The following is a 23,713-nucleotide window of genomic DNA, read 5'->3' as shown; positions in this document are numbered from 1 at the left end:
TCCTAACTCTGACCTGGAGAAAGCTAACCAGGTTTTATTATCCACCCACCTTTTTTTCACTCTCGATTGATTGATATTCTTTCAAACTTCAACTTAAGTTATTAAGTTATACATATGTTTTTGTATTAATACTTGAATACAATTAAATTACTGACAAAAGATTTAACTCGTGAGTTTTCTAAAAAACAGACAAAAAAATTGCATTACACCAGCCGACAAATTGAAAGTAGAATCATTTGTCATCTGGTTTTCATTTTTAAATGAAATGTTGGGAAGATTAAAGAGTTCTTCAGAAGGCAGAAGGAGGGGGTCTCCCCTGTGATAATAAGGGCCAGCAGATGATTAAAACAGAATCAATAAGATGGTCAGAAAGGCCGGCTCAGTGATTGACTTTACCCCATACTCAGATGAGGTCACTGTAGAAAACACTTTTAAAACAACTTTTAAATTTTGTTTTTAGATCTGTATTTGTTGTGTGCCGTGATTGCATTCTCTATATTGTTTGTTGTCTACTGTATATGAGTCGACTCGGTGGCAAATGAGTTTCCCCATTGGGTATTATTAATAAAGTTTTTAAATCTGATCAAATGTGTGGGCTTTCCTTTTTGAACCGTGCATCAACACACAGCATGTCACCTCAGAAATGATACAGCGTTGAATTTATTATGAAGCCAAGAGCACCAATAAAAGAAGAACAAAAAGTACTGATGACATTGAATGTGCAACATTTATAACTGCTACAATATAGGTTTTTATCAACCCTCTTCAATAGATTTACTTTCAACTGAATTCACACTGATTAGAGCTCATTTAAGCATCATCTGTTACCAAGACCAAATGTTATATCTCACAATGCTACCATGATGAAGTATCTGTGTATAATCATTTCTGTATCATTTAACAGATGAACGAGCATCAGAGAACACAGTTACTTTTCTGCGGATGGTGAAATTTAGTTTTGTCTTTTCTTCTCAACAGCCTACAAGACAAATAAAAACAAATGAAAGTAAAAGTGAATTTGTTGTATAATCATTAGACATCAGAGGGACATTTTTTTAATGTCGATGTACTCACCATATTTTACTGGCAACCGTCAGAGGCATTATTATAACGACTCCAACAAGTAGCACAGTGGCAAAAGCATACACTAGATAATCTGAAATACAAAACATATATTCAACATTCAATATGTTACCAACAATCACAGAGGCACCAAGAGACAGTCAACCAATTTAGAGTCTCCAGTTATTCCAACCTGCATGTATTTGGACTGCACTGCACTCTGTATTGATTTATTGGATTTCACTTTAACAGTATCACAGTCAGTACAAAGTGCTGAATTTTAAATGTAAATTTACCACGTGACCATGTGGGACCTTGCTCAGATTCATCGATTTCAGGAGGTTTAGTGTGACCATTGCTGCTTTTCCAAGGTGTCACTGTAATGCACATGAAATGCTTTCAAATGTCCAATAAACAAAATGTAACTAAATGCCTGGAATGTAATCAAAATAATACTCACTGAAGTGTGATCTATTATGAAACACATTATGAATCATGTTGCATGACAGTAGATCATCATTGCGCATTCCTTTGCATGCACAAGGATAGTGCAGTGGTGTGCCCAAAGTGGCCAAGAAGGCAATTTTACATTCAGGATCTGCACCACGGATGAGAGCTGGATCCATCTGGGCGATACATTCATCATGTTGGAGGTCACTGTGGCTGCATTGGGATTCTTCAGGGCTCCAGCATTTCGCTCGGAAGGTTTTCAATAGGTCTCTGGTGAAACAGAAAAAAAATATGTTTAGCTGCGGTTGCTTTTCTTTATGGGTGTTTAGGGAAAATACCTAAAGCACATACATCCTCATACATCATCTTCAACATCCTGGTACAGGCCAATTTTTTAATGATGATCCCACATTAAATGGGCTATGGGGGAATGTAAAACAGAACCTCTCCAACGGCACCGGTGATATGAAGATTGTCAATGTGACATTTTCTTTAGAAAATTGCTTACATTTCAGCTTTATTAGATGAAAATTGAAGATTTGCCTTAAAATATCTACTTTGACAAGCTACTGTCAAAGCATGTGGTAACGTCAAGGGTGGAAGTAAAGAAGCAAGCACTTAATGCACAATCACATTAAGGAGCACATGGGGTGTGGTTATCGATACTGTACCATATTACATATTTAAAAAAAAGGTTCTATGTATCTTAATTAACGATGTTCGTTACCTGTACAGTAGGGACACGCTGTCTGTGCTAGCATGCTAAATGCTAACATGCTCATCCTCCAGCGGTCACTGAGGAACTTTTAAAACAACCTTTTAAAACAACCTTTTAAAACAACCTTTTAAAACAACCTTTTACACAACCTTTTACACAACCTTTTACACAACCTTTTACATAACCTTTTACACAACCTTTTAAAACAACCTGAGCAGACTGGTTATACTGGGACCAGAGAGGCTGGGCGGACTGGTGATGGCAGTTGTATTTTTATATGATAGATAAATAAGTACAGACTGCAGAGTGCCTGTCTGTTGGTTTAAGATATAAAGGGTGTAGTTCATTATGTAATTTGTGTACATAAGTTGACATTTAATGCAATCTTCTGTTTTTATATTTAACGGTAGCGTCATATATCAACTACCCACTCCCCTTTAAAATGTCACACATTTACTGCGGAACATTTCAACTGCCCTATTTTTTACTTTTACTTATGTACATGTATTTTACTTGAGTGACATTTCTTTAAAGTAGCAGTACTCTTACCTGGGTGCAATATTCTAGAACTCTTTCAACCTGTGGGTAATGTGAGCCATTCATGACTTCATTTGAAATTTGTACTAGCCACACTAGTGGTCAGTCCATCACCTCGGTCCAGACCTACGTATACAATCTATGGTCCAGACTGAATTATCTTGACAAAAGATGATCCCAGATGAGCAGTACTAATGACTCTGGTGATCCTCTTACTTTTCCTTTTGTATCACCACAAGGTTTTGTTTTGACATTTGGTGCAGACATTTGTTCATGCCTAAGTACAGCCTCATTTATTTCATAATAATACTTGTGTTATGATAATCCTGAAGAGGAAAATACTTGAACACTCCTTTTTTTTATCTTCTGTAGTATTTCTGCAGTGTTAGACATACCTTAAAGAGAGACAGAATAGCAACATACCTGCAGTTACTGTCCTCAACACACTGGTTTACTGTATCCTGGCAGATCCAGGTCTGGCCTCCACAAGTACCGCTGTGCAGAGCAGTTGTCATTTCCAGACAGGTGTGATCTGAAGTGTCACACTCGCACATGACCAGCAACTCTGCAACATTGTGCGGCATGTTGCCATAGAACTGCTGAGTCACTGGCTGACAGCGGTCACGGTCACACTGTGCCATGCATGCCTGAAGGACAGGTGCTAGGTACACATTGCAAACTGCATCACTGACACAAATTCTCATTTGGTCCAAGCAGGATGCCGAATTATCGTGTACTGCAAAAAGAAAAGTAGCGAGTGAGTTTTTAGATTACAGATACAGGTGGAGCGAAATTGATCTCAAAACGGTCACAAATGTGTATTTAATGATCTTCAAATAAAAATATGATTTTTTTAACAATTTGTGCGTAATTTCACAAATTCACAATTGCTTGCTCAATTTGAACATGTTTAAAACCATTTTACAAATACACGCAGTACAACTTGTATAAATTTGACTTTGACATATTTTTAACTTCAACTTCATAGATCTAACAATTTTTGCCTTGGAAAAGCTGCCTGTGTATACAAATTTCTCAAAATATTTGTGACATTCTTTTGTATTTACTTACAGATTGTTAAATGTGTGCGCATCCATGGTTTACATGTGGAGTTTTGAGACTATTTCCGCTGTCTCCAGATCCACACAATCCATAAATGCCTTGCTATATATAATTGCTAGTGGGAAACTGGGACATCTGGGTTTTCGGTAATATCTTTGTGTAATTTCAAAGTGGGAAAGATGTTTTTCTATATAGACAGAAAAGCCCTTGATTAGTTTAGATTTGTGTAGATCGAAACATATTTGTGCATACCCAAATGTACACACAAATTGTTGTAGGCATTTGTAAACTTTATTTTTCATTTGTAGATTATGTAATACAGATTCGTAACCATTTTGAAATCAACTATTTTCACTCCATAGAAATCGTTTTATATTGATGGAATTCAGTAAACCATTTTATCTTGTCATTACCAGTCAGGACAGCGAAGTTAGTTTTGTTTTCGCCTTGTCTGTGTGTGTCTTCATGGCAAAATGTGGTCTAGGAGACACCTACTGTAGAGGGACCTTACTACCACAGAACTGGTTTTCAGTACTTTGCCAGGTGTTAATCTGTCTGTCTGTCTGTCTGTCTGTCTGAGGACAGACTTTGTCACTGCCACCATGTCGCAACTGTGCAAGATGCAGTCACAAAACTTTACAAGGCAGTAGTTGAGATAAGAATTAAGGTCTAGATTAAAGATGGGTCTGGTCCAACTTCGAGCAAGGGAGCAATGCCCCCCCCAACTTCATGCCCCTTCTTACACTCCTGGCCCAATTTGGCATCATGAGACTTCACAGCGACACCTGTATTTTAAGTAAGTTTATTTATGCATCTTGTGATGCTATCGCGGTGAGAACATCCGTCCACACACAGACATATAAACACCTGGCAATGTACTCAAAACCGCCTCAGTGGTTGGTGTCTCGAGGTACACATTTTGCTCGGATGACACACACAGACTCACAAGGTGAAAACAATACAGCATTGCTGTCGCAGCTGGTAAATAATTACCATAGCCTATTAAACTGCTTGACTGCCAGTCCATCACTGAGCTCCTCCTCTGCTGAGCAGCTGTAAGAAGAATTGGAAACCTGATTATCTCTTCTCCAACAAATGCCGATTAAAGCCAGTCTGTTGTTCATTCAGCAGCACAATAGTGTTCGTTCAAACAGTACATCAGATTCCCTTTGGTAAACAAAAATGCAATTTCAACAATAAATGCTTATCACAGAGACTACTGAGAATACTGCACCTGGCTTTTGGTGGCATTGTGTGGCCAGCGCTTGTATAGAGTCACAAAGCTCCTCCTCCCAGGCACACACACACCCGTGCAGAGAGGGAAATTGGTCCAGTACAGTCTGGATGGTCAAGTTACAGACCTCTGAGCCTTTTATTTGGCACCCTTCATCTTGAATAACACAAACACAAAAGGGAGGCAGAAAAAGCGAACAAGGTCTTGTTTGAGCAACAAGTGTTTGCCCTGGTGTTCTGATTGTCTCTCCTCTGATTTTACATGCAGACCACATAAAATTCGCTACCATCATACAAGATTCTAATCTCAAAACAGACATATATTTTAAAGGCACTCGATGGCCTATTTATTATCATCTATTTACTTATTTATACAAACTTTGCTCCAGGCTATTGCCTCAGTTATTACATTTAAGCTATACTCCAAGAAATACAATTCAATTAAGTAGCCTCATGTCCTGAGGCTCCTGAGGAAACTATATTACTTTTATAATGCCACAAGAAAACATTATGATAACACAATGTTCCAATACCCTGCAGCAGAAATGGAAAATCTGAAATGTGTCACTTTTACCCTCACAGACACCGTTGTAAAATGCCTCTTCACTCCACTTGCATAGATTTGACATGCAGGTGTCCACAGCAGCCAAACAGTCAGAAGCTGGAGATGAATTGCTGATGCTGGAAATCTGAGGAATCACAATCCCTGACATACAAGCACATGCCAATAATCAATTTATCTTGAAAACAGATTTTTAAGTGAGTACACACTATTTAGATATATTTAGTATGTTTTAAATAAATACTGACGCAAGTTTAAACATCACTGATTGTAGACACACTTTGGTTGACTGTTCATGCATTATAGACTTCCAGACATGCAGCCCTACTTTAAATCCTTAGTTTTAGTTAGATTCCCTGACAACACACAACAAAATTAAGTGGGTTTTACCTTAAAAAGACACTGTTTTCGTAGTGACTGTTGACTCACCAAGTATGACCGCAGCTTCCAGATGTATCAGTTGCATGGTAGCTGTTGGTAAGCTGTCCGTGGACAACTGAAGCTCTCCTGCAGCTGATCTGTGCCTCTTGATGGTGTTGGTACTAAGCTGGGAAACACCACCCACAGTCAACAGGATGTAGCACATTTACTGGAGGCGGCACTGTGCAGCATGTAATGAATGCAGTTCAAGAACAAAACAGACTTAAAGAACAACAAAAACAAATCTTTTGTCCTGATAAACTCATACTGTGTGTTTTACTTGAATGTATCTAAAGCTCTTATTTGGTTGTTGTTGTTGTTGGATTTTGGATCAAAATATTTTTTCAGTTCTAACAATAGGATGCATAATTAAGGAGATAAAACTTTACCTGCCCAGCGTAGACAAAGGTAGCGACTAACTGAACATGCAGTAGTGGACCATTAGACAACTAAACAGCAGTAATTTCCCTCAGGAGCTAATGGAGACCAAAAACTGCTACAAGGGAAGGCAAATTATATTTGCCTGATTGTAAGAAACACAACTCCAAATGAATGCTAATGTTAGTGTGTCTGCTGGATAACTAAATAGGCAACTGTTAATTTGGCATATCAGCATTGGGCTCAGAGCTTGTTTCTGTTACCCACAGCTGGCAAAAAAAAATGTTTACTTTGATTATTCAATGAAAGTGGACTGGATGCTACTTTTTGAAACTGAGCAACTGGAGTGCACCACTTGCTTACACTGTAAGATCTTCAGGGGTGTGGTGGTTATTATGAAAGTCTTTGTTTTTGTTTTATTGATTTTCCTGAATCACAGTTTCTCAGTTAGTGAAGACACAGTAAGACATCTCATTTACCTCTGATCCAAACCTACCATGACCTAAAACACTACTGGTGCATTGGTGGTGTTTTTCCATTTGTTATCCGTGTTTTTGTGAGGGATCAGACCCAAAGATAAGAGACGGCAGAAGATAAACAATTTGATACAATATATACTTTATTGATAAAAGATGGGCAGAAATACAGAAAGTGTGAGGAATAAACAACTAATTAATACATTTTGAAAGCTCACTAGGATAGAAACATTAAGGGCAAGTTGTAGACACAATGAGTGGGTGGAGCTGTGCTACGTGACACTGGACTCAATAAATGAGTAAATTAGTACATTCATGCAAACACAAATGTATTGAACATCACAAAAAAAAAGAGTGTGTCTTAATTTCAGTTGGAAAGATTATAGCCGACCAAAACCTCAGGCCATAAGAACAGTTGGTTCCCGACTCTTCTGCATCAACAAGGCCCTCAATGTGGGTGATTGTTTCTATATTTGATATTGTCCAATGGCGGTTACTCAGGTTTGCCAATAGGATGGCGGCGTGGCTCGGTCTCATGGAGCTTTAAAATAATTTTACCTTTTAGCTTTTTGCAAGCAATACAGTTAAAGCTAGGCCTACGTGAATAAACATTTATCAAACAGTGAACACCTAACTTAAAATATCTGAACATTTAAAAATATATATTTAATAGCAATGTCTCTATTCAAACAATGTCTACCTTTTAAAAGTCTATGTGTTTGTGCAACAATATTACATTACAGTCATTTAGCAGACGACTTACAATTCAGTTTTGGGGTTAAGTGTCTTGCTCAATTGACATGCGACTGGTGGAGCCGGGGATTGAACCACTGCCCCTCAGATTGAAGGACGACCTTGCTCTCCACTCACCTAGCCTATTACAGCATCTTGGTCTGTTTCTTATCCCTAATATCACAATCCAAATCATATCCATAACTAGCGCTGTACCGAATAGTTTGAAGCTTCATTCATATGTTGACATTGAAGTTATCATTATTAATAACTGCAAAACAACATTTTTGAAAAGCAAATCAAAGTTTTGGTGAGCAGACATGCGGAGAAAGGAGATGCGGGGTGTCCCATGTCACATTCACCAATGTTATTATTTCTAAAGATACAAAAATGTCAAACTATACAGTAGCTTTTAGATAATGAGATACAAGGAGGTTTCAATTACAGACATACAAAATAATCACAAGGCATTGACACAGAGGTGAAATTATACTGAAATCCATACAAAACATTTATATTTACATTACAAAATGGATGAAAAACTGATTTTGGATGCAATACAGTATATCTTAAGACTGGAGTGGAGGATTTTGTAAACTGTTCCAGTCTTGACAACAATGGACTAAGGAAAAGGAGTAAATGCCAGTGCATTGCATTGCTGTTTGCCACAGTGTTTTCTAAATGCCACCAAATGCACAAGTCTCAGATATTTCCTGAATATGCAGGAGGCTTTAAAAGGTAACTAAACCCCAAAGTTTTGGCTAGAGAGTGCAAAAAGTATCAACATAGACAGGGCTGTTAGTTGGTGGCCAAAGCTGCCTCCATATAGAGTGCTGCAGGGAGTAGTTTTGTATGCCAACCCCGGAAATTGGCATCAAACTGGTTCCCTTGACAAAAATTCCTTTCCATCTATGACATATAGCCACAAACAGTATCCACATAGTATTTAGCTGGAATTGTTTTTAATTAATTGCATTCAGACAGACTTTTCTAGCAGGTGTTACATCTAACCCTCTGTCTTTTACAATTATCCCCACCCATGGGGTAAATCGTAACATTTCACTTCCACCACTATCAAGAACAGTAGATCCTAGAAATTAAATCCAAGTGTTCATTTGTTGCAGAGTTGTGTATAAGATTGTATTTATTTAAATTCAATTCCAATAGCTGGGTTGGGTAACCCATATGCATTGGTTTTCAGTGGTTTGGGGGTTTAGTTGCTCGGATAGCATGTTGTTGTTTCAATATATAGAAATAGAAGTTACAGAGATATCGCACAATCAAAACAATCCTGTCAAACTAGCATGTAGCCACAATTGTGCCCTGAATGATGTCAATGTGGAATTACATTTTGAAATCATTAATACACAAATACACAAATCCAAATAAAACATTTGAGGCAGAGTTTAACAAGCAGACTTTTTTTTTACCAATAACAGTTTCAAGAATCAGCAACCACAACTAACTAGTCAACAAGTAGCGACAGCAACTTTAGTTTTGCCCAAAATTTACTGAACAAAAATCAAGCCAGCCGTTTGAGCATCGGTTTGCTGTCTTTGTTTCCTGTCTTAGTGTTCTTGTTTGTGCAATTCCTTCACATCACACCTGTTTTTTTTCCTGATTGATTCTATTGATTTGTTCGATTAGCTTGATTTGACAAGAGATCACACTGTATATGAGTAGAGGTGCTTTAACAGAGGCACTATACTGCTGATTGCAATGATGATTAATGCTTGTTTTTTCTTTATTGTGTTAATGTTTTAACATTTGCGTTAATTTGCTTTATTTGTTGAGTATTTGATGTGCTGTGTGTTCGAGGTTGTCTATATTCTATGAGTACAAGTTGCGATTATGTTAAAGGACATTTCCCATGTGAACAGGTGAATTAGAATTCCATTCATCTACCTTATTGCCTCAGTACTTTGAGAAAATGGTTTCCTGGCACAGCTTGTTTTTGTTGTTAGATTTGCATGGAACAGCATGCAGAAGGTTCTTTAATATTCTGTTATTATTTGGGGATTTTATATCTGCCACCACAAACTGCTGTTAGATATAGTTTGACTGCTGTTTGCAGCCAGACTATAATCTGATTCGGAGGTTAGTGTCTGAATATGCAAACAGAATAAATTGTGCATGGGTACCCTTGTTTCAGATTCATGTTTAAAAATTGACTTTGCATTTGCTTTAATTAAAAATGTGCACCCACATACTGGTCTATAAGCTGCAATTAATTATTGCATGAGAACAATGTATGTTGAGTATCCCTGTTCACAGAAATATGGTGCGATTATCCTCTCAAGGAACTATTCAGTATGCCCATAACAGCTGAGAATAAAAGAAACTGTGGTGGAGTTTCACTGTCCTAACAAGTAACAATTATTTTGAAAGAGAAACATTTTCGAGACTGGAACGTTGCCCATTCAGTCCTTCGACCAACAGGATAAATTTGATGAAGAAAGTGAAAGAACATTTCTTGTTACTGCATTTAGCAAGGCCCTTAACCCCCAACTGCTCAGTGGCAGATAAGACTGTGGTCGTACCGGGCAGCTTCAGGAGTGATTGAAAGAAAAGAAGTCAGTCATTGTAAACAGCTAGATTTACTGCAGTATGTTAAGCAACTGGGAAAGTTAATCTTTTCTATATAAGAATTATATAGTTGTCCCATGTGCTTGGAAAGATATTGATATTATATTCATATTGTGATATGAGACTAGATATCATCTTAGATTTTGGATATCATAAATAATTGGAATATGGTTTAAGTGTTGTCTTTTCTGGTTTTGGAGGCTGCACTACAGTAAAAGTATGTTATATCCTGAACTGACGGGACTGTATCACTTTTTTCCCTATGCCTTTACCCACTTAGTCATTATATCCACAATAATGATGATTATTCATAAAAAAATCTCAGTTATTAAATATTTTGTACAAGCACCAAAAAATAAAGACTTTTGAAAAGACCTTTTTGCTTCGGCACTGTTCATAGTGGGAAAGTTTGCAGCTACAATGGAGCATATCACAATGTCCACTTTTCTGATGTTGTTCAAAACAAACTAGTGTGTGTCAACACTGTCGAGTGAAAGAAACAGTTTTACCGGACATCATTTCCGTACTATTTGTGCACAGGGCATTTACACTGAAGAATGACTGACAGACTGAAGATGGACGTCTGCTAATGAGGTAGACAGTCTTAAAATCCGATTAGTTATAAAAAGTTTTCTCTATAGAACCTAATCTTCTGTTGTTGTACAAATAAAACAGTAAACCACTAAATTAATAAATATGAATAAACACTACAGATTCTGGTCATACAGTCAAAATATTAAATGTACAATACAATAAAAATATCCATGTGCAATTCAAATATTTCACTTAACCTAAAATACATACTATTAAATACGACCATTCAACTAGTGTCCTTTGATAATATAGAGTTTCTGTGAATGACATGATTGCCATGTCCTACTATGTTTAAGATCCTTTAAAAGAGGTGAGAAGGTCTTCATAAAACAGTGGATGGTTGGTTCTCTAAAGCTCCTAATTTCATTAAGTGTCCTTGTAAAACCAGACATGAAACTTAATTTTGAGACATTCTTTTTTTTCATTCAAATGTCTGTTTTACAGGTTTAAACACCTTAATGATGAATGTGTAAGCAGAATTCCCCACCTGGATTGTAAGACTACACTATCTGATCCGATATGCGTGACACATTGTCCATGTTGACTTGAGTTGACAGTGACTTCCGACTGTCGGTGCTCGCTCTGGGCCTCGTTCTCTGAGTTTGATTTTGACCGTGGCAAGAAAAGGCTGCTTTGAACTCCCCACGGAACTTCCCTGGTGAAAAACAAAAAGACAAAATTTGTGATGTTTGGGATCGTGGGGTGTGGTGAGATATATATATATATATATATATATATATATATATATATATATATATATATATATATATATAATATCTTTTATAAAGTTGTTTTGACACTTTATTTTTTTTCTGAGAATAAACTACTGCAAGGGGTCGTATTTCAATGAATAGAATTAACAATATTAATATAAATAATCAACCTTTTATACGCCTTGCATACAAAATAGCCCTTTTCAGGCATTTTCAGAGAGCATTTTCAGACAGATGAGATGCATACGTTATTATCACGGCCATAAACATCTAAACACTGTTAATCAATGTAAGTTTATATTTGTATATGCACAATATATTGGAGTGGAGTTTAAGTCAGTGAACTGTATTGTTGGGGCCAAACTGTCCACTAGAGGACGGTAATGAACCCACACAACTGGTTTGAGTCATGAGGCAGGTTACAAACTTACCACTGAGGAAATTGTAGATGATGGGATTTGCTGCACTGTTGGCATATATGAGCCAATGTGAGAAGGTGAACCATGCATACACTGTTTCTCTGTCGTCTGTTTTCTTGAAAGTCCCAAAGACTCTGCAGGTAAAGTGTAACATGTATCAGTTTAAGATACATTCTGCATTCTTTTAATGCTATGCTATAATTCAGCATTGCTAAAAAATAAGCAAGAATTCAGTATAAATATACTGTATCAGTCATTATTAAACATGAAACTACAAAGGTGAACTTCTAATGTAAAAAAAAGAAATGCAAAGTGCAAGCCCTGTTTATCACAGCGTCTTCATTTGAATAGCTTTTGATCCTTGAAGCAGCAGAGCTCGAGATATGTTTACCTTTTCATGACGTTGAGCACGCTGATTGGCAGGTAGCACAGGGCGAAAACAAAGAGCACCACCATCAGCATGCGAGCCGTCTTGCGTCGGGCTCGGACCTGTTTGATCTCAGCACAAACTGTGCTGGTTCTGACCCTGACAGGCTCTCCCGAAGCCAGAGCAGAGCGCTGAATGGACCTCCACTTCCTCTGCAACACTGATGTGCTTCCAGGAATCTGTTGATTAAATGGATGCTTACATCAGTTGTTGAAAAATTGACTTTGTAAGAGCTGATGTATAAAATATGTAGCGCTGGAATACCTGTTGACCCCACAGCTTGTGACATATCTGGATATATGCCAGGAGCATCAGACATAAGGGTGCAAAGTATGTGACGATGAAGAAACAGGTGTGATACACCTTTGGGTAGATCTCAGCTGTTGAAAGAAAGAAAACAAAAACATTTGATTGAAAACTGTCTGGACAGTGACGGAGACCCGCCACCCTCAGTGATTGTTGCTGTGCCTGTCGATCTTTACGTTCTCGCGCTGCGCATACAATAATATGGTGGTAGGTTTATCACTCAAAATAAACAGTCATTTTTCATACAGTGCGTTTTTAACTTGAGATACAAGTAAACAAGAGCCGGCACAACAACAAAAGCTCCAAAGCATTTGGTAAGAAAATATGACTGAATACATAACAATTTGATTCATAGTAGCATGCAGGGATGAGTGAGTGAGGGTAAGTTGTTGAAAGTGAATAACACATAGTATTTACAGCTCATTTATTTGGGAAGGTAGTCCACAGAAATTATTTTATAATCAGAAGTGGGCCTTAAATCACAAAAGGTTGAGAACCCTTGAAAACAAGTTCAAGTTTAGACATTCGGTTTCGGTATCAAGTTAGGCTTTGTGAATTTGTGAACACAAACCTCCCCAATGTTCATCACACACTGTGAACAGGCTGGTCTTGTTTGTTAGTTCTGGCACCAGGCTGCTGCACTCCATCACAATAGCCTGAGGGATCATGATGATGCACGACACAACCCAGATGACCACAATACTCGTGCGAGCCCTCTTCGCTGTGCTCTTGAACATTAGCGGGTGGCAGATAGCATACCAACGGTCTTGGGCAATACAACTCAGTGTTAGGACTGATACAGAAACAGAGATGGTCTGGAGAAGAGAAAAGAAATCACACACCAGTTAGAGAGAGACAAACCCATTATTTTCCCTACTTTCAGAGAAAAACTAATTCTTATTTTATTCATGGTTTGCAACTTTGACACATTAGTAGTAAACATAAGTGAGAAACATAATTTCAAAATTTGTAGTTGCTAGAGATTTGCTTTCAGCTTTTCTAAGACAGTTGCAGCAGAGCATACCCAAGCTATTCAGATATGAACAGAGAGACACCAAAGCATTAGGTATTGTTTGTCAGACGATTAAATCAATTTGATGTCCATGGTAAAAGTGAAGCAGATCTAAAAATGCCTACTTTTCATTCAGCAATTGATCGTATTCACCAAATACAATGGCTGCACTTGCTTTACCGATACGGGATTGAACTGGTCAGGGGTGGGGCTCACAGACAATCATCTTTGTCTCCTTCCTTGTCACCACTATCTGAATTACACATCTGCCTCGCTCGCTATCAAGGAGACTTTGGGGAAGGCAGTGTTGGTATGGATGAAGCAAAATTTCAAATATGAATTTGTGAAATTGAACCAATGACCCTTAGAAGTGGCATGTAGATGCATGAAAACTTCCTATGTTGGAGATGCCATTTCAGCGTGTTGCGAATGGTTGTTACCAGGAATTTCAGTGAGTCAAATTGCTTCACAGCAGCGCTACCAATTTTATATGGGAGATAAACTGTGTGTTCATGTCCTGTGGGAAATAAATGCTCAGCTCCATCACTTTGAAATGTTTAGTCTAAGGACGCAGTGAACTAAATTCATTATATTTCCTTCATTTATAGTCTAAAAAGGAGCGGAGAAAAGGACAAATCCTCACATAATTGTCCTCTGCCTGACAGAAAATCTATAGTAGATTGCTAAGTGTGTTGAGGTTGGTATTGTAGCCTTGAAATTGATGGTGACGTTAAAGGCTGAGAATGCTGAACGCAGTGGCGGCCCGTCCTATACGCTGAATACGTAATTGCATAGGGCCCCACAAAACCTTTTTTTTCTAAATAAAGGAGAATATAGAAACCAAACAATAGCAGTGGTAGTTCATTTTGAATAGGAATTAGCTGATATGCATCACAACGTGAGGGAGAGAGGAGAGGCAATAAAAAAAATAAAAGTTAAAATCTGACCCATACATTTATTCAGCATTTTGTCTCCTCTCTATCTCCATGTCTTTGCTGTCTATCTTCAACTGTATAATTAAAAAAACGAAAGCAGACAATATATCAATAATGCTTGCCTCAGCTGATGACAGCTGCAGGCGGATTTAATATCGATATTCCACCAGGCGCAGCTCCATAGGCAGCTTGGGATCAGGTTTATATAGCTATCTATTTGAAAAAAAGAAAGCTTTTCTGGCGCAGTTCATTAAGTCAATAAATGATGACAAATGATATATTTTATTTATTTCTCAGTAGGAAACAAAAATGAATGGTGGTCTTCTGCTTTATTTATTTGTTTGATTGCATTATTTACATATAATAAAATGATCCCACCCCATTCTCATAACAGTTTTAATACACACACACACACACACACACACACACACACACACACACACCTAGACACAAAGTCAGGAGGGGCCTCAAAGAAAATTTTGCCTAAGGCAAGTTGTTTAAAGCGGGCTTGGCGCGGCTGAATGTGATGCAAACATAAAAAACCATAGGGAGTGAACCAGCCTGTAGGCCAGCTGCAGGACATCAACAGCAACTTTAGATAAGTCAATCAAGAGCAGCCAGCCTCTAACCATACTGTGATCTTCAAGCAATACACTTGGTAATGTCATTTTATATATATATATATATATATATATATATATATACACACAATATATATATTGGGAATGTACGTATATCCACATTTCACCACACCCACCACATATCAGATTAAAAAGTCAATATTCAAGCTCTGTCAGTCCTTCATGCTGTACCCTATATTATAAAAACTGATATCCATTTCCACAACGCAACACACCCACACCTCCTGCGTAGACAGCAAGTTAAAAGACAAAATAACAATAGATTGTTCTTGTGCTGTTTACAGCCAATCCCTCTTATTTACTACAATATTAAATGAAGTGCATCTACAAATCTTTGAAGTTGCATTTTCAGAATTCATATATCAACATTCAGTTTCCTGTTTCGTAATTTCACTCAGGAATCAGTCACGGCATGATCCCCCCTGAGGCAACACAGTACAGCGATGACATGCAGGGTGAACTGAAATAATTCCCTAGTGGGAATTAATCAGAGAGAAAAAGATCCTGGGTTTATAAAAGCAGCATGAGATGAGAACTCCCAAGAGCAGCAGCACTTACAGTATAGTAAGCGAACAACATGAAAGAGAGTAAATGTGACCAAGACGGACTTCAAATAGGCCACTAATTCAGTGCCATGAGGTGTAATGTGATGTAATGTGTGCAGCCCAAATGTTGACATTGTGTGTTTCCGCAAACCATGAATACCTTGAATGTCAACGTTTTTGCGTTCGGTCAGAGAAAGTGGCCTGTTACAACAAGCGACACGCAGGGCAAGGGACATAGTATGTCGAGCAGCCATTATTGAAAGTTACGTGGTATAATAGCAAATATAAAAAGCAAGAAAATTCACGAAGAGCAGATGGGAGTGGTGGTGGGTCAAACAAACACAGGACTTTCACCCAGGAGACCGCTTGTGACGTAGCCTTGCTACACTTGTTAAATGACCAGTGTGCCAAATATACTTGAGACCCCCTGAAAGCCTCAACAGCAACATTTTTGGGTTCTGTGGAAAAATCTTTAAACTATTATTTATCACTTGCAATTGTCACTAAAAATAACTTTTAAAAGCCTACTATGTCCAGCAGTAGCCTCTTCATTACCCAAACTGCAAAATATGTATTCACAAATATGAAAACAGAAAGATATTTTCATTGATTATCCTAGTTGTTTCTGGTAAGGCCTTCTTCCATTAGTGGTCCGCGATGCAAATGTTGTGTAGTTTTGAAAGCTAATGTTACCCCGTACAACATGAAAAGCAGTGGATTATTTTTCCCGCTTCATAATCATGGTTCTCTATTAAAAATACGGGCTCAGTACGCATCAAGTTGGGGATGTATGTCAAAGAGGAAGCAAAGTTCATCACTTTTTTAAGGTAACAAAGAGTATTCATTAATCTCTAGCATGTTTGCTATGACTGATAGACCAAGTGTGACACACACACAGTGTGCGTGTCTTGAGTTTGAGTGTGTGTGTCAGTGTGCCAAGTGTGTCAGGTTTGAGACAAATGTGCTGTGTGGATGCTGTTGTAGGGAATTGTTAATTGCCTTGGCTTGCATTCAATGTAAACATGATTTGCAGAAACTGCCAACAATTTTTCTGTCGACTGGGTTGGATGTGTGTGGAAAACCTGCAGAAGAATTTGTCCTTGTCTAGAATAAATTGAGTTTACGGCTGCATAAAAAAGTGTTAAATCACTATGGGATGACATCAGATGTCTCACCCGGTGCACATCTCATTGGATGTGAAACAAGATTTTAATTTTTTATACCCCTCATAAATACAGAGAAGGAAAAATTTCAAATAATAGAAACACAGGTCTCGGCTTGTGTACTTACCCCTCCTGCTCCCCCGCTGTGCCTAGTTTGCTTGGTCTCTTTTCCCCTCACTTTTCCGGAAGAAGCCAAGCACAGCCTTCAAAGCTGGTCTGCATGTCCCCCATTTGTTTATTTGGTTTGCTTAGTAAAGTTGTCTAAACCGTGCACCAAAGTGGTTTAGATCAGGTCAAGATCTCTATCAAGTTTGAGGACTGTGGACAGTTGTCAACGTGAATCTCTTACCTGCAGATAAGGCACGACTTTGCAAAGAGTGTCTCCAAAGAACCACGTCTCTGTGATGTCGACCACAAGACTCGCAGGCAGGCAGATGATGGTGACCAAGACATCGGCAAAGGAGAGATTCACAATGAAGTAGTTGGTCACAGTGCGCATGTGGCGGTTTTTCCACACTGCAAAACAAACTGAAAATGATGCACAATCAAAGACCGCCCAAGGACTCTATAAAAAGAATTATTATCACATGGGTGCAGGGTATTTTACTGTTTATCACCACTGACTTGAAGGCATGCTGTCAATCACAGACTTTGAATTAGAAATGCATGATAGTCCTGTTTACATATTGATTAATATTTTGCCAACAGAAACAAATACGTTTCTGTTGGCAAAATATGAATCAATCAGAAATACTTACAGACAATTAAATATTGATTTGTAAGTGTGACATTACATGCTGAGACACAGTATAGTGTTTTCTAATTCGTAGAGATGAATTATCAACAGTTTTGCAGCTACATCACAAATGTCATGTGAAATACATCCGTCTTCACAGCCTGAGAGCTGAAACAAGACAGAGGACAGAGACCAGTGTGTGCTGTCAAAGAGACAGAAGAGTCTTCTCGGGGTATATTTTATATAGAATGCAGGCAGTGGTGTAGTGCCATGTTACAGAACCTTTTTCATCTGGATCCAGAAACTACAAGCTATGTGAAACATGTGTTCATTAGTCTGTATTGTTAACAATGTTCCTGGTTCATGTGGTATTTTGTTTACTTGCTGCACAAGTCATCAGTTCAAGTTGGCACACGAGACATGCGCCATTGGAAACTGAAGCAACATGGAATTCAGCAATATAACATTGCTAATTAATACACCTATGCTTGTCCTACCAGTTTGTGACAAAATGTTTTGCTTCGGGAGGAGAATAATGTGTAATAAAATTTGTCTTGCTCTATTGTCATTAAAAGGAATGAGGAGAAAAATCTGACTTGACGGCGCAGTAGCCCTGTCCTCTTTAATCTACCTCTCAGTAGACTCTTTAGTTGGTCTCTATCTTTTTTGAGCATACCGTTATCTGACTAGCACTGGAGTCTGCAACGATCTACAGTCACTTAAAAACAAAAAAATAGTAATATTAATGGCATCTGCTGCAAAATAGACAAACGTTCTGCCTGCACTTTTTCAGTTCCTACAGTTTTGATAAACTACAGTAGTGAAGTTGGATGCACACGCTTTTTTTCTGCTGTCTCCCTTACAGCCCTCCATGCTGCTAGAGGCACCAAGCTGCTGCAGGCGTTATCACAAAAACACAGACAATTCGAGACCACATCTCAACTTTCAAAACCACATATGAAACAACACATTACCGTAAATACCTGGATGACGGATGGATTCTCCAGTATTCCTTCAAGACAATGTTTCCTGGATACATCTCTGGATTTTGTGTATACATATAATGCCATCTTACTTAAGCCTATAGCTTTTATACTATAATATGACTAAGAGTTAGGACTATTATGTACATGTATGATGTTGTGTCCTCTGGTATTGTTGACTTACCGGTAGGGATGCAATGGTGCCATTCTTAATGTTAGTAGTTACACCTGCTCAACCTGCTATGACAAGTTTAAATGTCTGCTGTGAGAAAGGCAAGGTATAATGTCTTTCTAACCACAGGATATTAGCCTGTGCACTACACACTCCCTACTTACTAGTTTAGATGTTTGGAGCTACGCAGGAATATATGTGAAGCTGCTTTGTGTAGCTTTGAAGTCCTTCAGCTTTAGGGTTGCAGTCTCATGCTGAGGAGGTGTTTATTCATTCTCCTCTCATAACATTTATGTTGTGTGCTTCTGGCCTTCAGAATAAATGCTGAGAAGTTTTATAATTAATTCTAATGTACCTAAAGTTGTTTTTTGATAGTCATATCCACTAAACAACTGTAGAGACTAAGAATTGGTGTCAAACAAACAATGTCAATATTGATACCTATAGTAATGTCACAGTTCAGTCATCCAGCCATCAGTAATTTTCCATTGATCCTGCCTCTGCCCCACTCAGCCTGTCAGCCACACCCACCTCATCAGTTCACTCCACTCACCTGTGCACACAGCTGCCTCTCATCACATGCAATCAGCCCAGCATATAGTCACCAGCTCCACACTCACTCCTTTGCCAGATTGTTCTTTGCGATGCCAGTCTTTCCAGCGTTCTCCTGCCTGTCTTCCCGGTACCGACCTCGCCTGTCCCTGATTCCCTGCTTCGTCTGCCTCCTGGTTGTTTGCCCTAGCCTTCCGTCCCTGACCAAGAACTTTGCCTCTCCTCTCCTGATTCCTGTTTGCCGGTTTCTAAACCGTTTGCCTGTCTGCCGGAGTCTAAGTAAAACGTTGAACTTTTACCTCTGTCTTCTGAGTCCTTTGTATTGCAATTGGGTCCATACACCACCCGTTACAAGTAATTCAAATATAAATTAGTTTGGAGTGCTTTACATAAAAAAGCAGCAAAGCTTTTTTGGTTGGAGATTTGTTTTCCCCTGTCATCAACTGCAGGTCTTCCAAGCTTAACTACAGCTAAATCAGCAGTACAGTGCGTCGGAAGTTGATATCTGATTGTCAGTTTGTAGCAACAACCACTGCTCTTTCTGACAAATGTTTCTCCAGTATTACCCAAAGGATTTGTCCACACGGCATCTCAATTTTTCATGATCACAATTTTTTGGATCACAAATCCTCCACTCTAGCTGGCTTGATGCACCTAACGAGGTTTTGGATAATCAGGCACACAACTATTTAACAGTTAATTTGATTGATTTGGGTCAATTTGAGAATAATGCCCAATTAAAAAAGATATGTTCTGCACACTACAGTGCTACTGACGTTAAAGCTCTATTAGGCAGTGATTTTGATGGTCACATTAAATCTAATGACTCTCTGTAACATGACCGGGTTGCATGTACAGTCAATTTCACTGAGTAACATGGATTAAACAAGTATTTGTAAATCCATTAATATTGTAGTGTGCTGCTTAGTTCTTTGTAGAAATGTTTCACAGTTAGTAATATTCATTCAGTTTAGAGTGAGAAGGTAATATCCCATTATGCTAATGAACCAACATTATTTCATCATTACATAGCCTAACATTATTGGCATTTTTTTGGGGGGGGGGAGAATGTAATTTTAAATCTGAAGTTTTCTTCATTATTAAACAGTATATGATCTAGTGAGTCAGATATGTCAACTATACTGTATCTCTTTTCCTTAAACTAAATGGGTCATACTATATTAGCAAACATCCATTGAATATCACACAATGTGATGGATTTAATTAATTCAGTGAGGTCCATTTAGAGAGACTTTCTTATGATTATCTGGAAATAAAGTACTTAATTTTACAAAAATGAAGTGAACTGAATGTCGTTGCCTTGCAGCTTTAAATTCAGTTCATTCAGATATCCAAACTATTCTCATCTTCTAAAAAGAGAAAATTGTGTGTAGGGAATTTATCCTTCGTTACTGAAACCACTAGTTTTAGCTAAAAATATCTATTGACTCACAACTTTCCAGTAGACCATACAGCACCGCTACACTCAGCTCATGACCCTAACACTATTTGGCTTATACCAAAAGCCTTGACAGGAATGTTCTGCACTCTGCTGTAACAACATGGAAAAGCATTCCCCTGCTGTCTTCGGAGACATTACATCAGTCAGTGTTCATGCCTTGAAGAAGTCGATGAATAAACACCTCCTCAGCAATAGACCCTGAAGCTCAAATGCAGAGTGCTTGCCATTACATGTATTTTATGGAAAAATAATCAATATTCAATGTCAATGCATTCATATTCCATCACTGCACCATGGGTCATTTTTGTGAGTTAAAATGGTTTCATATCTATGATATGGTATATGGTATTATAAAGACCATATGTATTCACATGCACTATACGTATATATATACACAGACAACATGGCAGCTTGACCTTAACGTTGTTGAGGTCAATATTAGTGTTTGATTACGGCAATCCCAACTTGTGCAGGCATATCTTATTTGTCATTTATCTGTCCATTAGTCGGAAAGCCTTGCTGGACTAAGCTGTGTGGATGGATTATTGCTGTGAGTTGTCTGCAACATTTATATGTTGTTACTAGAAATGGCAATACTGATGAATGAACAGGTGTTCCCGATAAAATATCACTTTTTTTGCGTGACTCATATCGAGTAGCTTATGAAAGGAGGTCTTTATGTAAATCATTTTACTTTTGTTTTCCAAACCATTATTAGTTTTAATCTATATATGACGTTTTCCTTTTTAAAAAAGTGATTGCACTAGATTGTGTAGCATTAAGTTAGGGAAAATGTGATTATTGACAGACTACTGTATATTGACGAAATACTCAACAATGACTGCTATGCTGTATTTCTTACATGCATTGTTTAATTAACTTTTGTACTCCCACATGCATCACCTACTCTACTATCGTGTTGCAAACCAAGACAGATTATTAAAAAGTTGTACTATTTGCTCAGCTGTATTCCAAGGTCTTGTTTTTTACAGGGATGAATTTGGTCTCAGCAATTATGACAAAAGGTGTTATTGATCAAGAAAAAAGTTCCAGTGAAGAAAAACTGCTTCAGATGATAAAAGAGGAAGGGATCCTGCAGTCAGATGAACAACAAATATTTGCACAAAAAGCCATGCGGTGTTGAGATTGCGATGGATTAAATTGAGCAGGTTGTAACTGTCACATTAAAATCCACCTGTGGACTCCCTCACTGGTACAAAAAAAATAATTATTGCCAAATGTTTCACAGTAGTCGCCCAATAAATTGCTACTATATATATTTGAAGCAGTGGAAATACAAGTCAGAGAAGCGGCTGCTTGAGCATTTTAAATCCTCTTTAAATTAAATTCTAGAATTGCTCCTGTTTACAGAAGCTTTTTCATATTCTGAGTGTGAGTCAGTGGCTTTCTCAAATACATCAGAAAACTATAACCGGCAATAAAACAGTCCAATAAGAACAAATGATTTAGAACAGATTAGATGAAATTGAGAGAGTATTGTGAATTGCGATGTCAATCTGTGCGCACAAATCTTTCTCCCCCATGTCTTGCTCTAAGAGCAATGTATGTCCCTTCACAGTATGAAGAAAGTGACATAATTTGCACCATCCGTATCTTCAAACACATCTGTGCTTGGGCAATTCCGAGCGTTTCAAGCTGCGCCGAGAGATGCGCTCTAATGGATCCTCTAATGGATCATTCTCCAGCACCATTGATGTTCAAGAGAACATCAAAAGAAAAACTGGACTACTTTATATTTTTCATCAATGTGGCATCACGCTCTCTTTTCCCTGTAGCATTATGTTCGTGCACATTCTCAAAAAGTTGTCCAAAGTGTACTTCTCTTGGATATTTGCAGGACTGATAATAAAAAAAGACACACACACACACACACACACACACACACACACACACACACACACACACACATATATATATATACATACATACATACATACATACATACATACATACATACATACATACATATAGGGTAAAACTCACCCAACGAGTTTCCAATGAGTGAGACGAAGAAGACAATAATGTAAGCCACGATGAGAACCCATTCATACTGCTTGGGGTGTAAATACTCTCTCCAGATGTATCTCAGAAGTTCATCGTCATCATCCACAACGGAGTGCGGCGGTAACTCCGTGCTGTTGGCCACATGTGCCAAAGATAAACACTTCTCGCAATCCAAATTCCCGGATACCCCGGACATCCTCCGAGCTGTTTATGTGTCTGTTGTATTCCCGCTGTTTGACGACTGTCTGCAGTGACCGCAGGTTGCAGACTGCCGATAAAGACGCAACACTGTAATGCGATAGTAATGAAGCGCTTCACCGACCTCGTCAGCGTGACGCTGATTTCTCCTCTGTCTCCGTGTGCGACCACTAGGTCAAAGTTTCACCAACACAGCGGATTGTAGGGGGCAAGGATATGAGCCACTTCAGTAGCCCACCCCTCTCAATGAAATGGGAAAAACGCATTGGATTGGGAAGAAGGCTGAGTAGAGCTGATTACAGCAGAAACTATTTTTGTGGATATTAATTATTTTTCTTATAAGAACATTTAAATATCCCAACAGGGTATATGGCTGCTGACTGTATGGTGCATAATATAATGCTTTTATGTCTCCTATATCTCTTTTCAATTTTGGTATTAAAATTAAGCTTACATTTTGTTAAGATTTCAATGTCTTTACATTTGCCTTTGTCATTGACAAGGTAAATGAAAGCCAACTTGACAGGATAATGAGTTGCATCTTTCTCTATTTTGAATTCAGTGCACAAGTATATTAGGACGACTTGGTATAATCTCACACAACCCTTTAACCT

General features: G+C 38.2%; 2 protein-coding genes across 3 annotated transcripts; both read right to left on the bottom strand.

Annotated features, from left to right (window-relative positions):
* Positions 1–642: 642 nt before the first annotated feature.
* Positions 643–6,121, bottom strand: gfral (GDNF family receptor alpha like). Of its 2 annotated transcripts, none has more exons than XM_068717779.1 (9): positions 6,054–6,121; positions 5,637–5,768; positions 5,064–5,219; positions 4,823–4,882; positions 3,191–3,503; positions 1,523–1,782; positions 1,359–1,439; positions 1,075–1,156; positions 643–979 (listed from the first exon to the last, which is right to left on the bottom strand). In XM_068717779.1, the coding sequence occupies exons 1-9, from the start codon at positions 6,088–6,090 to the stop codon at positions 916–918; spliced, it is 1,185 nt and encodes a 394-aa protein (XP_068573880.1). In that variant the 5' UTR covers positions 6,091–6,121; the 3' UTR covers positions 643–915. The 2 variants fall into 2 exon arrangements, with proteins under 2 accessions (XP_068573880.1, XP_068573887.1); XM_068717786.1 differs by lacking the exon at positions 6,054–6,121 and adding an exon at positions 6,015–6,049.
* A 5,164-nt stretch (positions 6,122–11,285) lies between these two features.
* On the bottom strand, positions 11,286–23,097 carry hcrtr2 (hypocretin (orexin) receptor 2). Its single transcript, XM_068717767.1, has 7 exons — positions 22,881–23,097; positions 17,321–17,499; positions 13,247–13,490; positions 12,634–12,749; positions 12,334–12,548; positions 11,955–12,076; positions 11,286–11,465 (listed from the first exon to the last, which is right to left on the bottom strand). The coding sequence occupies exons 1-7, from the start codon at positions 23,095–23,097 to the stop codon at positions 11,311–11,313; spliced, it is 1,248 nt and encodes a 415-aa protein (XP_068573868.1). The 3' UTR covers positions 11,286–11,310.
* Between the last annotated feature and the right edge of the window lie 616 nt (positions 23,098–23,713).

The sequence above is a fragment of the Cebidichthys violaceus genome, unplaced genomic scaffold (genome assembly GCF_023349555.1).
Source record: "Cebidichthys violaceus isolate CVI_PGR_0920_01 unplaced genomic scaffold, fCebVio1.0.p SCAF_10, whole genome shotgun sequence".
NCBI lineage: Eukaryota > Metazoa > Chordata > Actinopteri > Perciformes > Stichaeidae > Cebidichthys > Cebidichthys violaceus.
The sequence above is the reverse complement of the archived record's forward strand: the minus strand, read 5'-3'. Positions and strand labels throughout refer to the sequence as shown.

Excerpts from the sequence above, each read along its gene's own strand:
- gfral (XM_068717779.1), bottom strand. The coding sequence starts at position 6,090 with ATGCAACTGATACATCTGGAAGCTGCGGTCATACTTG. Across the intron at positions 4,883-5,063 it reads ACAATGCCACCAAAAGCCAG|CTGCTCAGCAGAGGAGGAGC; the intron begins GTGCAGTATTCT and ends TTCTTCTTACAG. Across the intron at positions 1,783-3,190 it reads GTTGAGGACAGTAACTGCAG|AGACCTATTGAAAACCTTCC; the intron begins GTATGTTGCTAT and ends CTGTTTCACCAG.
- hcrtr2 (XM_068717767.1), bottom strand. The coding sequence starts at position 23,097 with ATGTCCGGGGTATCCGGGAATTTGGATTGCGAGAAGTGTTTATCTTTG. Across the intron at positions 17,500-22,880 it reads ACTCATTGGAAACTCGTTGG|TTTGTTTTGCAGTGTGGAAA; the intron begins GTGAGTTTTACC and ends CATCATTTTCAG. Across the intron at positions 12,750-13,246 it reads GTGTGATGAACATTGGGGAG|CTGAGATCTACCCAAAGGTG; the intron begins GTTTGTGTTCAC and ends TTCTTTCAACAG.